Raw genomic sequence first — 15,414 nt, 5'->3', positions numbered from 1 at the left:
AATGTACACTCACTAGATTTCTACCTTATGAGTTAACTCATAAGGCATAAATCAACAAATGAATGTCAATAACAACCATATGCAGAACAACAGTGGATTGCTTTCCACTCAAAATTCAATTTTCTCTTTACATTCACTTAATGGAGACAAAATCTACATTGAAATCTCTGGTGAACTCAGTTTCTTCTACTTGTTGATAATTTCCCTAATTGCCAATTCAATTTTTTTTATTATATTTAAACAAAAACAAAACAGAACAAAACAAAACCGGTTTACTCTGGGCATTGTCTTTTATTCCATATTATTTCAGGAAACAAAATGGTTTTGAGATTCAGTGTAGGTAAAGCAGCCTATAATAAATGCAACTTATTCATACTTACCACCCATGTTATGGTCAGCTCTCTGTTGCTTCCACCTCCACCTCCTACATCTGAAGGCGCCACATTAGGAGCTGAAACAAACAATAAAAAATGAGGTTATGCAATTTTTTCTGGTACTCCAAGACCATAAATTTTTTCTTCACTAGGAAACACAAGCTGCACACATTACCCACTCAATTATAATGATAATGCCTCACAGTAGCTGCAATCTATTATATATTATATATATAATTATAAATATAAATATAAATATAAAGTATAAATATAAATATAAGCATAAGTATAAATATAAGTATAAATATAAATATAAATATAAATATAAATATAAATATAAATATGTTTTCCTGCCAAGCTAAAAATTGATTCAGTGCCATAGGAAAGTATGGGTTTTCTTTAGCAGGGGGGAGCAAAGCAAATTTGCCCTCCCACACACATCTTTTTTTTTTTCCTGTGTCCTTTCATTTAATATGATTTTGAAAGATTAGATCTATTTTGTTGGGAAAATATTCCATAGCTCTTACTTTTGAAACGTATGACCTTCTTATAATTTACTGTTGTGTTAGTTTTATGCTTCAATCTACAAATAATATTAAATAGCTCCTGTGCATTAACATTGGATAAAGTTTCTCCCAAACATCTGGTAATATTTGAAATCTAATATTTTTTCTGGTACTCTCACTTCCAGTTCCTAAATACCTTCTAGAACCTTGCCCCATCAGGGACTCCGACTCTCCCACACTTCTGTCTTTTTAGATCTTCCTTCAGTTTCACTTGTTCTACTGGATTCTACCTTACGGTCTCTCCATCTTTAAAAATTATCTGTAATATTGCCTTCTTCTTACCCTCCACACCATTAAACACTTTGTCACAGAGCTGCAAAGAAGAACTGATATATGGCTATGCTTTGTACTTCACTCTGTAATAGCTTTTTAATGACCCATAATCTGTTTTCCACTTCTTTATATTACTAAATTCACTCTCTCAAAAAATCACAAATCACAAAATTGCTTCAAATTGCTAAGTCCAATGACCTCTTCTTTATTTTTCTCCATGTTATTCTCTCTCCCTATAAATCTTTTAGGGTAGTTGCTATATCTCATCAGATTTGTATACTATTGGATTCTTATCTAACTGGAGTTGCACAGATAAATAAAGCATAGTTTGTCTTGTACTGGATGCACTTGGAGACCAGCTACATGGATGAAGTCCGTGTTTTTACATGCAACTGTTGTGGCTCAGTCTGAGATATCATTCCCAGATCTGTTAAAATTTTAAAGAACAGATGAAGGGCACCTGTGTGGCTCAGTAGGTTAAGTGTCCAAGTTCAACTCAGGTCATGATCTTGAGGTTCATGGGTTAGAGCTCCAGTTCCAGCTCTGTGCTGACAGCTCAGAGCCTACAGCCTGGTTTGGAGTCTGTCTCTCTTTCTCTGCCCCTCCCCCACTCACACACACACACTCTCTCTCTCTCTCAAAACTGAATAAACATTAAAAAAAAAAAAAGAACAGATGAAAGATGAATTATCCCTGGATTCCCCACATCCTTCCCATGGAAATAGTCATACCTTCCTCAGAGTGCTCAAAGTAACATGTTCATTTACTAAGCTGCACATACCAACAAATAATTGTGACTCAAAGAAAAATACTTCACAACTTCTCCTATGTTAGCCGTGCAAATTCTTTGTTGAGATATGTATGTTAATTGCACAGAAACAAAATGTATGGTTTTATGTCTATAAACCATGTGATGATTTCCATTTCTGATTAGGAATGAATATGAATTTGAGAGATTTTATTTTACTATTCAACTGTCACCACATAAGTGTTAGAAATAAAAATTGAGTGCACAGAGGTGTTAAAAGATAATTGTAGTGCTTTAGATAAAATACATATTGAACCCTGGATATTAAAATAACTCTTGGAAACCTTTTAAACCACATAACTCATATTCTGAAGTTAAAATTCTACATGCTACAAGAAACAAGAAACAAAGAACATGCTGTCTTTCAATCCATGAATAGATCAAATTTTGTGTGTTTAACTCTAAGTACAAGTATTGTGGTCACAGGCAAATAATTTCAAAAATAACTCTTAGAATAATTTATTACACTGTAATTTGTTGAATCAAACATTGCCTTCATCAGATCAAGTATTATTTGCCAAAGCACTTCACTGTAATCCTTTTCATTATAATCAAAATTAACCTCTTTATTTAGAGCTAAAAATGAAATATGTGTATTATGTTAGATTGAATTTTTCTCCATTTCATAATGTTTATTTCAAACTCCTTTAACAAGCTTCAATAAATCAAGATTGACTTGCCCTTCAAAGATCACCCAGTCAGCTTATGATGCTAAAATAAAAGGCAGGAATAAAGGTAACTGTACCTTCTAATAGAGTGTTTTATATCTTAGGTGAATTATTGACTTAATGTCCTCCATTTAGCTTTGAATGTGCAGATTTAGCTTTAGCAACTAAGGGGCATTTTTTTTCACAGGTGGGATTGACATATACATAACTACATAACTGACAAGAATCTGAGCACCTTGGGGCGCCTGTGTGGCTCAGTTGGTTAAGTGTCTAACTCTTGATTTCAGCTCAGGTCATGATCTCACGGTTCATGGGTTCAAGCCCCACATTGGGTTCTGCACTGACAGTGTGGAGCCTGCTTGAGATTCTCTCTCTTCCTCTCTCTTTGCCCTTGCCACTCCCCTGCTTGCACTCTCTCTTTCTCTCAAAATAAATAAACTTAAAAAAAAAATCTGAGCACCTAGCTACTGTATATTTGCATTCAGCTTTGCAAGAACAGAAAACCTGGGCAAATCATGATTCCTTTCAGGGAAGTAAATAACTCTAACACAAGGCAGTTTATTCAGCGTTAGGCTCCAAAGCAATTTAACAGTGAACAAAGTAAACTTTCTTTTAACAATAAATCATTTAAAAGATTTTAATGAGATATTTAGGAAAAAATAGAAAATTATTGAATTAATCATGAATAAACAATATTTATCATTTTACTGTGACATGTTAAAAATAGCTTTTAAATTTGTTCTTCTGCCTTGAGTTCAGTCTAACAGTGATTTCCTAATGATGTTTGTAAGAGTGCTTCTGTATTTCAGTCACAGAACTCAAAATTATTTAAAAAGAAACTCAAGCCAATGTCATAATTACTCGTTCAGTTTAGAAAAAAACCGATGCTGCCAATTTTACTTTTAGATTTGAAAGCTTAGGTAATTTCCTTAGAAGTACCAATTTGAGCTTTAGCGTTTTTTTGCTTTTGTTTTTTCTTTCTTTTCTTTTTTAACAGTGTACACACCGACTTATGACAAACCCTAAATTGTAACAACCATGAAGTATATGAAGACAGGTCCTTGATTCAAAATCAATTGTTGACTACTTAGTCCTTGTTAATTATTGCTTAATTTGTATAGCCATTTTTACAGAAATAAAGTTACCATGAACGTAGCTTTCAAATTTAATTTGCATCAAAATCTCATTGTGATTTAAAACAAAATCTTTAGGAAGAGATTCAAATGGTTGTAACTGTAATGCTCTAGAATCTAGAAAAACCAAGGGATTAAAAGTACAATTAAAGTCTTGCATCTGCTTTTATTCTACTTTTAAATATACATTCTTTGTGATTAGCCATTAACAAAACCAAATGAACTGCATAATATTTGGATATTCAAATGAGAGTAGCTATTTGTAACTCTTAATGATCTGTTCCGCTGGTGGAACAGATTGCTAATATTGCTAATGCATCTGCCATGTTAAACTGATGCTCTTCCCATAACAGGTAAAAACAATACAGGGTCTGAGATAATTCACAATAATATTAATGTCGTAGGGTCTTCTAGAGCTGAAATTGGAGGTTTGTTTATGAATCTAGGCTTTGATCTCAAACAGGAAAAATTTAAATGGGTGGAACGGAGTAAATTTGTTAACTGCTCAAAAGCATGATAATCTAAAAATAAGTCATCTGAAGAAATGTTGGATGGGCAGAAAAGAATATTACAAACTGAAATGATCATAAGGTACAGTGAAATTATGAAGAACTCAAACCAACTATGCACTATTCATTTAAGTAAAAGGATGAAATCTAGTTTCTCTCAGGATATTAAAAACAAAACTATTTAATGCATGTGTGAACTTTGTTTTCAAATAGAATAAAATATATTTGGTAATGGGTTCTTTTCATCATAACGTGCAATTATCACTATGGCTTTATCACTGCTTCTCTTTTCATCCTCCTCTATTAACTGCCAATTTCTAGAACGACCACCTTACCCTTCTTGCTCCTCCTTTTCCCTTCCACAAATAATTTTGTAGCACTAAAGATAGCAACATAAATAGAATCTGATTCCAGTACTGAAGATGCACTTTCTTTAATTTAGCAACAAGTGAATATGTACAACTAATTTTAATTTAATGAGTTAAGTACCCCCAACTTGTGAAAGTCTGCCGAATGAATGAAGCAGCTCAGCTTCATAAAAGACTCATTAGAACTCAGAAGTGATTTTTACATACTGCACCTAACTGGATACTCAGATCAGCCCTTTGAAGTAAGCATACAGGGAAGTAAAATTATCCCATTTTACAGGAAAGGCAAATGAATCCCAATGGAAGTTACTTAACTAGCCATGTCACAGTGCTTACATGGAGAGTAGCTTTAATGCAGGCCTCCTCATTGCTTAAAAATCTATACTTTTTGCTACTTTAAAAAAATATTTCTCTCTTTTATTACCAATGATAGCAAATAAATTTATCAGTAACTTGCTAGCTACAAAACATGCTCTTAGCACCATTTCTCTCCTTTATCAAACATAACTAAAATGACTAAAAAGAAAACTAAATAAAAAGAGAATGGCTTCATTAGACACAGAATTAATGTTCTATATAAAGGATCAAAGTGCTGATTCTTGTATTTTTTTTCTCTTTTCCTTCTTAGGTTGATCTGGCATAAATAAATGCCAAAGCTGTCAAAACAAACCCAAATGTGCCATTTTAGGATATCAACTCACCAACTGCACCTGCAGATCCATTAGCTATGCGGGTATGTCTTAATGACACATTACTTTGAAGGATGCTTTTGTTATCTCTTTCTTACAGTCAAAATTAAATGGGCTACAATGAATTACAAACACATCTTCTAATTCTTCATTTGGGACCATCCATTTTATAATGCACTTGTCTGAATCCAAAGAATATACCCAACCATGCACTGCGATCTTAACATTAAGTAATTGGACAGATAAGGGCATGTGCTGCATTAGATAATGTTGTGTCTTTCAATCAGCATAATGAGGTGCAGGGGCAACCTTTCCATCAAATGGGAACCAGCCTTTATCCCACATAACATATGCTGGCATCTCTTAGGGAGTTGTTATAATGGTACATGGCAAGACAAACATCCCCTTGTTTTAAAAAGTATTTTTATTTTTTTGTTAGAATAAAGAATGTGAATGTCCAATTTTATGCATATTACATTTTTTAAAATGAAGAAGAAAAGAAAAACAATATTTAAAGATAAATTCTATTTAGTTTTATTATATTAAACGTATATTCTTGTATTTATGTTAAATATAAATATATATATATATTCTTCTAAAATGATTAGAAAATACATGAAGCTATGTGATTCTCTGTATGCTTATAAAAAATGGAAATACATTGTCAAATGAGGTGATCAATTACAGAGTAGACAATATTTTCTTATAAGCATATTATACTGTAAAATGAGAATAATAGCATAATAAATGAATATTAGGCAGCAAATATTATGCACTAGATAGTACTAACTTCTTTCATTATATGTTTTTAAATCATAAATCATAAAATCATAAAATCTCAAAAAATAAATAATTTCCATTTTGAGATGAGAAAACAGAGAGGTTACGTAATCTAAGGTTTGAAACAATGGCACCAAGATTCTACTGAAGGATCGGTGTCTCGGAGCTTCAATACTACACACTGCTTTCAGAAGAGTAGGAAGACAGTGAGGTTGAAAGGTCTTTAGAATTTCGTATAAATTGAGTATACGAAAATGATCCTGAGCTTCTAAATATGATACTAAATATAAATCACAAATTCAGATTCAAAAGTCAGACTGAGTCTTTCTCTGAGACACTTTTTGTTCGTATTCCTAAAAACATAATCATTTCTACTTTGAGATGACAAAAAAGATCTTACAATAATTCCTTCCAGATGATCAACCCATGTATACCAAAGCAATCACCTTCTGAAATTAAATAATTAAGATATTGTTTGTAACAGATTTCCTGAGGAGGAGAGGAGAAGGTCTGTATCTATCATCAATGCCAGAGAAAGCTCCTTCCTCCTCTAATGAACAATTTAGTATTTCAAAACATGTGTTCAGATTAAGTCTTAGTTCATACAATGTTAGTCCAGACATCATGGAAAGTTAGCCAAGCTCAAGAGATTTTTTTTAAAGGACTATATTTAAATATAAGAATGTTATAATTTTTAATTTTTATTTATTTTTATTTTTTTAATGTTTATTCATTTCTGAGAGACAGAGAATGAGTGGGGGAGGGGCAGAGAGAGACAGAGGGAGACACAGAATCTGAAGCAGGCTCCAGGCTCTGAGCTGTCAGCACAGAGCCTGGCACAGGGCTTGAACCCACGAACCATGAAATCATGAGCTGAGCCAAAGTCCACTTAACTGACTGAGCCACCCAGATGCCCCAAGAATATTATAATTTTTTAACTGAAAAAAGTTTACTTAGGCATAAACTTAATCATTTTATTTTATTTTTACAATTTTATTTTGAAAATGAATACTTGTTAAATCAAATCAAGTACAAGATATCTCAGCATGAAATTATGTGGTTTAAAACCACTGGTCAGATCATGCCCATGTTCCTTTTTATTTTTGTCTTTCAAGAAAGTCCATCATACAGAAGTTTATACTAAAAACACAAGTGGCTCTAGGGACTAATAATAAAAACCAAACACAAGGATCCTGGCTATATGGTATCTGTAATCTACAAAGCTTCAACTTATATTACCTCTCTATCCTAATGAGATGCTTGTCAGGTAGAGCAAAAGAAACAGTTGTGTTCATTTCGCAGGTGAATATACCAAAACAAACAAACAAAAAATTAGCATTTTATCATATCTAGCTTTATAGTTAAGGATGAAATCTAAACTACTCCTAGAACACTAATAAAGTTTTATATAAATACATATTTGGGGTTTTTTTCATGCTTATTTACTTACTTTGAGAGAGAGATAGAGAGCATGCTGTGTGTGAGTGGGGGAAGGACAGAGAGACAGGGAGAAAGAGAATCCCAAGCAGGCTCCACATGGTCAGTGCAGAGCTCTACAAGGGACTCCATCTCACAAATCATGATATCATGACCTGAGCTGAAATCAAGAGTCAGATGCTTAACCAACTGGGCTACACAGGCTCCCTGTGTACACACTTTTAGAGTCCTGCTTGAGCAAATGCCCTTAAGAGAGAAAGCTCAATGTATGAGAATAGGTGTCAAACAGATCTTGGATTTGAACTGAGTCTTGCAAGTAATTATATGAATTTCACATTATTTACTGTCTCTGAGTCTGTTACCCATTAATGAACACTGGGTAGTAATACCTACCTTAAAATAGTATCAAAAGAATTAACTGAAATATGTGTGAAAATACTCAGTGAAGATCAGTATTTCAATGTTTATTATCTTCCTTAATTACAGAATCATTATTTTTATCTGGTAAATAATGTAGCAAACTACATGAAACTTTCAGAGATTACTGATGGCAGTCCTGTGAATAACTGGCTTTAAAAACTAAGACATGAGAGTTCATAATTCTATTTAGAAGTTAGGCCAAGAAATTGAGGTAGCCAGCAATGTGGATTGGCGGTATTAAGATACCACAACAGATTTTAACAGCAGTCTATCATCCTTTTAAAACCTTTTCTCTCGTAGGCACCTGGGTGGCTCAGTGGGTTAAGCGTCTGACTGCAGCTCAGGTCATGATCTCACAGTTCAAGGGTTCAAGCCCCACATTGGGTTATGGGCTGGCAGTGCAGAGCCTGCTTGGGATTCTCTTTCCTTCTCTCTCTCTCTCTGCCCCTCCCCCACTTGCACTCTCTCAGAGTGAATAAACTTAAAATAAATAAATAAAATCTCTTCTCCCAAATAAAGCACTGAACTTTGGCAAGGCATAGTAAAAAGAAACTCAGAGAGCCTACCAAACATTTTCTTTTCTTTTTTTTTTTAATATGAGATTTATTTTCAAATTGGTTTGCATACAACACCCAGTGCTCACGCCAACAATGCCCTCCTCAATGCCCATCACCCACTTTCCCCTCCCTCCTACCCCCCCATCAACCCTCAGTTTATTCTCAGTTTTTAACAGTCTCTTATGGTTTGGCTTCTTCCCTCTCTAACTTTAACATTTTCATTTTCATACACAAGGAATAATAAAAAAAGAGCTATTATTATAATCAGAACAGTATTTTTGCCTGGTAATTCAGGGAAAAGGAAAATAGAGCTGAGTACTTCTGCACCAAAGGCTATTTAAATGGAGTTGGTATTTCGCCTAAAAATGTGAACCTGAATTGGAACAACATCCATGGTTGAGCTAGGGTCAAAGAGCACATTTAGAGTGACACCTAGTATTAAAAGAACACATTCTAGCTATTTCTCAGAGAAACTATGACTCTCTTCGTGGTTTAGATCTGGGAAGTTCTCATTCCATGGTCTCCACTCCCTGCTTATCTTACCCTCCGCCCACCCCCGACCATGCCACACGACCACACAGTTTTAAATGTTTTTGAGTGACATGCAGAATTGTGAATCTTCTAAATCTTAAAACTCGTTACTTAAGAGCCTCCCTGGTTAAGATTCAAAATTTACATGAGAGTTTACATTCTATTTTTTAATGTTTATTTATTTACTTATTTTGAGAGAGAGAGCACAAGTTGGGGAGGTGCAGAGAGAGGAGAGAGAGAATTGAGGATGATTAATTGGCTTTCACTCTAGTGTCTACATAGAAGGTAGAAGCATTTACTGAGGGAGAAGTGAGATTAAGTGCAGGTGAGGACTTAGTTCCATTTTCAAATGGGTTCTCCATTTATTTATGCAGAACTGGATTTCCATCTAGTATACTTTTCCTAAGTAAAAAAGTTTTTTAATATTGCTAATGCAGGTTGCTGGAGTCAAAGACCTTCAGCCTTTGTTTTGCTTTGTTTATAATGTGTATTCATTTTTGAGACAGAGAGACAGAGAGAGAGAGAGAGAGAGAGAGAGAGAGAGAGAGAGAGACAGAGCGCGCGAGCGCGAGCAACCAGGGGTGGGGGGAGCAGAGAGAGAGGGAGACACAGAATCAGAAGCAGGCTCCACGCTCTGAGCTGTCAGTGCAGAGCCCAATGCCTGCTGAACCCACCAGCGGTAAGATCATGACCCGAGCTGAAGTCGGACACTCGACCGACTAAGCCACCCAAGTGCCCCAAAGACCTTCCTTCAGCCTTTGTACATTAGGAAATTTCTTTCATTTCATATTTGTGATAATTTTTTGAAAATAAGTTCTAAATTATTTTTTGAGCAATTTAATTTTTAATCTTTAATTTTTTTAAGTTTATTTATTTCGAAAGACAGAGAGTGGAGGAGGGACAGAGAGAGAGAGGGAGAGAGAGAATCCTAAGCAGGCTCCATGTTATCAGCCGGAGCACCATGCAGGGCTCGAACTCACAAACCATGAGATCACAACCTGAGCTGAAACCAAGAGTCCAACGCTTAACTGACTGAGCCACCCAGGTGCCCCTTTAGTTTTTTTTACATTTTTTTTAAGTTTATTTATTTTGAGAGAGAGAGAGTGTGTATGTGAGAGCATGAGAGTGGGAGAAGGGCAGAGAGAAAGGGAGAGAGAGAATCCCAAGCAGATTCAGCTCACAGCCCAATTCAGGGCTCGATCCCATGAACCATTAGATCATGACCTAAGTAAGCAGAAACCCAGAGACAGATGCTTAACTGAGTGAGCTACCCAGGCACCCAAATATGCAAGTTTATATTATAAATACCAATTTCGTTTTAGTCATTCCAAGTGGAATACGCAGAGATTTCTATTTACTTCTTTCCTTACATTCCTTATGTAAAAATATTCTTAAACATCATATGACCTTTTTCTTGATTGACTGTCTTGTCACAGAATACACACACCTGTGTGAAGTACATACACACATTTTTAGATGAATCACTTACCTCAGAGTATTATTTATTTCCAAATACATTCAACTATATATAAAAGTGGCACCATATATATAAACCTTTCAAATTTTCAAAAGTTTCTTCAACATACCAGCACCATCTGTTTTAATTCTGTTTGATGGTATACTGGGCTCTCCTATACCCAACGTATTGGTTGCTACCACACGAAATTCATACTCCATCCATGGTATTAAATCCACTGCTCTTGCTGCCTCCATATTCCCTTCAATGATTGGGGGATCTAAACAAAATGAACATTAAAAAGAATATTAGTTGAACAGCATCATTTTTATAATCTCGCATTTTAATTTTACTATTTTGAGACAATGGCACATATTCCACTGAGTTGAAATAAAAATAAAAACTAGACATGACAAAATATTAAGTTCAAGGGAGTAAGCAGAGAGATCATTAATAAATAATAAACTACAAAAAGTGATATGAATGTGGATCATCTATTTCATAAGCCTAAGATCAGAGGGTTGAAATTCGGCACTCCTATCAAGCTCCCAGGTCATGCATTTACTGCTAATCCATGGACTCTACCTGGAATAGCAAGGAGCTGTATTCTAAAGGTAGAATCTAGAAAGATTTCCTGAGGGAAGAGCACAACTGGGACAGTTAAAAACTTTGGGGACATCCACTGACATTGTACATGGGCAGTGAATGATTTATTATTAGGGTACCTATATGTTTATACTCTTTTTTAGTTGGTTTTGTTGATTTTTACCCAACTCACTTGGGGCAATGATAACAAATGTTATAATAGTTTATTAAAAATTCATGCTCTTAGATAATGAAAAGATTATAAATTATGGATAAAATATGATCCAACATTGCTTATTTCATTGAGATATGATAAAACATACAATCAAGGCAGGACTACACAGTATTTAAACTCTCTTAAAATATTTCCACATGTGTTTTTCATAACTAACATATACATACATATGCATATAAATACTTGTACATCACTTGTTTGGAAAATGTGTTGCTTTAGGCTTGTCTATGACTCATTATTTACTATTTAGGGAATTTTTTATCTGGCAATGCAGACCATGAATCTATAGTTTTTCAAGATGTTGTTCTCATCTCTACAATAAATGCCAAGCATCCCAGTGTCCTGGTTTCTGCTTTTGGACAAATTCCTGTGTGGCTCAGACCATGCCATGCCTCATCCTGCCATAATTGTAACTGTCCTGGATGCTAATTTTTCCATCTCTTCTCTTATTTTGTGATGAACTTGTTCTATACATTTGATGTAATTTTTGACTTTCTGATTGAAAATTTGGCTTTGTCTTCTCCTGTTTTGATTCTGCCTCTTTATTTAATATTTCTTCCACCCTTCCTTCACAGCAAATCAGAATTTGCTTTACTTCATATACCCAAGGACTTCTTTTAGATAGTTGGAGGAAGGAAGTGTAGTTTTCATTTGTAAAGTGCTCTTCATAAAGAAAAGAAAAAAATATAGCTGGTTGTTATGACACTGGGTAGCCCGCTTCCCTTCTAGAGACCTTCCAATAATTTTGAGCCTAGTATAAAAGAAAAAATTTTATAGTAGTGGGTTGAACTGTGCCTACCAAAAAGTTCTATCTCTTCCAAAATTACAAGAACCTGTGAATGTAAGTCATCTGGAAAACCAGTCTTTGTGTGTCCTTTGAAGATTAAGACCAGAATTATGTTAAGGATCCTGGGATAAGATTAGCCTGGATTATCTAAGTGGGCCCTGAAACCAATAATAAGCATCCTTATAAGAGAAACACAGAGGAGAGGCATATGTAGAAGAGGAGGCAATGTGACCACAGAGACAGAAGTTGAAGTGATGTGGTCACAAGCCAAGGAACATCTGGAGCCACTGGAACCTAGGAGAGGTAAGGAATACCTGTTCCCTACAGCCCCTGGAGACGGCATAGCCTTGCAAACACCTTGATTTTGGACTCTGGCCTCCAGCACTGTGAGAGTCTAAATTTCTGTTGTTTTAAGCAACCAGTTTGTTACAACAGCCCTAGGGAACCAATACAGAGTTTTAAAGTCAGAAGCTGATGGGATTATTTATGAGTTTGTGATCTTATGAATTTGGGGCCTAAGTAAAAACATATGGTAGAAGGCTCAAGGAGGCAGTCCAATCTTTCCCCTCCCTGTGCTGCAAAATCCCGGCACCATTTAAATGTTTATTTATTTTGAGAAAGAGAAAGAGAAAGAGAGGGAGGGACAGTCAGAGAAGGAGAGAGAAAATCCCAAGCAGACTCTGGATCTCATGACTTTGAGATCATGACCTGAGCCAGTATCAAGAGTTGGATGTTTAATCAACTGAGCCACCCAGATGCCTTTAATCCCAGCATCATTTAAATGCCTGAAGAATGGGAATGTTGAAAGCCCTCCAAAGGGTCTCTCTTGACAAGGGTATGCTATTCTCATGATGGTCAAAGCTAACCAGGCTTTTTCAAGCAGCTGGGCAGCCAACAAGTACAGGCAAGAGTATGTTGAGTCAAAACAAGAAGAACCAGAAGGATGTGCAGTGGAAACTGTAGCTAATAGACTGATTTTGAGCATGCGTGATCATCCAGTATGAAAACACCCCTAAATAAATGGAAGGTCGAGTATATGTTCAAAGAGTAGAAAATCAGACTTGACCACAGAAAATATTTGGAGGAATGGTGAAAGGTAAAGAAGGAAAGGTCTAGTGGGGTCATTTTGTGGTAGGCTTTGGATTCCAGGTGAAGCTGTCAGTCCTCTGATTTAATGACCGAGATGAAGAAAGAAGGAATGAGCAAAATGCCTTGGAGTTACTACCATAAGATAAACACCAGTGAGAAACCATTGGCTCAGGGATGCAAATGACTTTCTCAGAAGGGGAAACAAGAAGTGGGTGGTTGGTAGGAAGATGGACTTCTGGAATGCATCTTCTGAATGGGTAGGAAAGAATTTGGTATCTATAAGTTAAGGATAGTATTCTCTACCAGGATTGCTAAAGGCATGAAAAGTGCTCTTTCTGGAACAAAACCAATTATAATCATTCTTGTTAATATACATTAACATTAGTACTTATGAGAATATAAATATCCCAAACAAACATGTATTGGTATATTTTTATAATATCTCCTAAATAAAACCATTTGCATAAGCAGTAGGAATAACTTAGCCAAAAAAAAAGACTAGCATTTTCATTTTAGAAAAATGTATCTAGAATTAAAAGTTGCTTCTATCATGCCTGTTTTCCATTCCACAAACTGGGGCAGGACTTTTGAACACCACATCATGAGAAGAGGATTTTAAAGCTTGCGAGAATTTCTCTTTTTCCCAGCTCCAATCTTGACACAGGCAGTCCACACTAAAAATATTTCTTTTGCCTCCCCTTGTTTGTTCATTTGTGAACATCCACGTTTCTTCTACTTCTTCTACATGTTTTGGAATTCTCTGGGCCTAGTATACCTAGTATACGGTTTTGTAAATAATACTACTTAATAAATGTTTGTAAAAACTACACATAAAATATAAATACAAAAGTTACACTTATTTAGAGCAGACAGTGTTTCAATGCAAGAAGTACAGCCCTGTGTAGAACACTCACGATAGTCTCCTTCATCCCTGAATCATGCAGGCTACTGGTGAAAGACAAGAAGATCATTCCTTTACCCTGCCCCACCACAAAATATCTAACACTCTGTGGCTTTGATGCTTATATTCAGTCTATAAATTATCTTCCCTTGTAAGGCAGTATACTTTGTCTCAGTCCCCTTAAGCCCTCTCCCACTCTCTTTAACTGTGAGCTGATCCTTTCTCCTCTACTGCTACTGTTTCTTTTACCTCTGTTATACATTTTTATTTGTTTTATTCTGGCCCTGAATATCCCTATAAATGGATTTTTACCCCATGCAATTCTCCCCCAACTCCTTCAGTCCTGGCAGGAACTATTGGATATATTTTATTTTTCCAAAACCACCCACGTAGACAGGAGCAGAGTTCAGCTTTGCTTTGGAAGCAGATTCATACCCGGGCTGAATGCAGAACAGTCAGAAGCAGAGGACATTGTGTCCCCTCTCTTCAGCCAAGTTCCTTGCCACCTGTTTGTTATTCCTAGAGTCAGAAAGAGAGGAGAGCACTTTGCACAATTGACGCAAGTGCTAGGAATCAGGACTGGGGTCTCAAGATCCTGAGTTTTAAGTGGGTCAGTTCTGAGTCAGGCCATCGTTTAACAGATAATTTCAGTATTGAAAATCAGATCTTAACTGTATCATGACTGCCAGAGGCTTCTCCCTATAAAAACTATATTGAGTATTAACCTGATAGCTGTTTAAATCTTGGTTTTACTCCTGAGTGTAACTCTCAATCAAAGGGATACAGAGCAGGAGACACGCTCCTTACGTTAACACTCAGGTCAAAAGACCCTCTTGAGAAGGTCTTACTTTAACAACCAACCATACACAATAATCCATAGATTCATTTGCAAATGCCTTGAGTCCCTGAGGCTCAGAATAAAAAAGATTGTGACTAATCTTTGGAGGAAAAGAGAAGCAAGCCTCATGGGTATCCTAAGGCCAATAATTCACAGTGTTTTTGTTGCCTGGAAACCATGCTTATGGCACTCTGCCATCAGGCCACATGCACTAACTGAAAAGCTTCAGAAATAGCCGGAATGACCTCTGGACTAAAAAATATATTGTTTCAAGAATAACTCTAGGCAATGTAATCCCACCTGTTCTAGATTTTTTGAAGTTGCCTACTGAATCCTGGTGTTTCCTTAGAATTTAAATACATTCAGAACCTTTAGGTTCTTCCCTCTCAATCCAAAATTCAAGCATTTGA

At 35.7% G+C, this 15,414-nt stretch overlaps 1 protein-coding gene across 2 annotated transcripts in view; it reads right to left on the bottom strand.

Moving 5' to 3' along the window:
- Positions 1–15,414, bottom strand: part of CNTN1 (contactin 1) — a 366,494-nt gene that overhangs the window by 65,339 nt on the left and 285,741 nt on the right. For both annotated transcript variants that reach the window (XM_047868302.1, XM_047868303.1), the window contains 2 exons: positions 10,700–10,849; positions 381–451 (listed from right to left, as the gene is read on the bottom strand). In XM_047868302.1, coding sequence (XP_047724258.1) covers positions 381–451; positions 10,700–10,849 — 221 coding nt within the window. The remainder of the gene's footprint in view (positions 1–380; positions 452–10,699; positions 10,850–15,414) is intronic.

This window comes from Prionailurus viverrinus, chromosome B4 (genome assembly GCF_022837055.1).
Source record: "Prionailurus viverrinus isolate Anna chromosome B4, UM_Priviv_1.0, whole genome shotgun sequence".
NCBI classification, from domain to species: Eukaryota; Metazoa; Chordata; class Mammalia; order Carnivora; family Felidae; genus Prionailurus; species Prionailurus viverrinus.
Note: the sequence above shows the minus strand (reverse complement) of the source record. Positions and strands in the feature narration are given on the sequence as shown.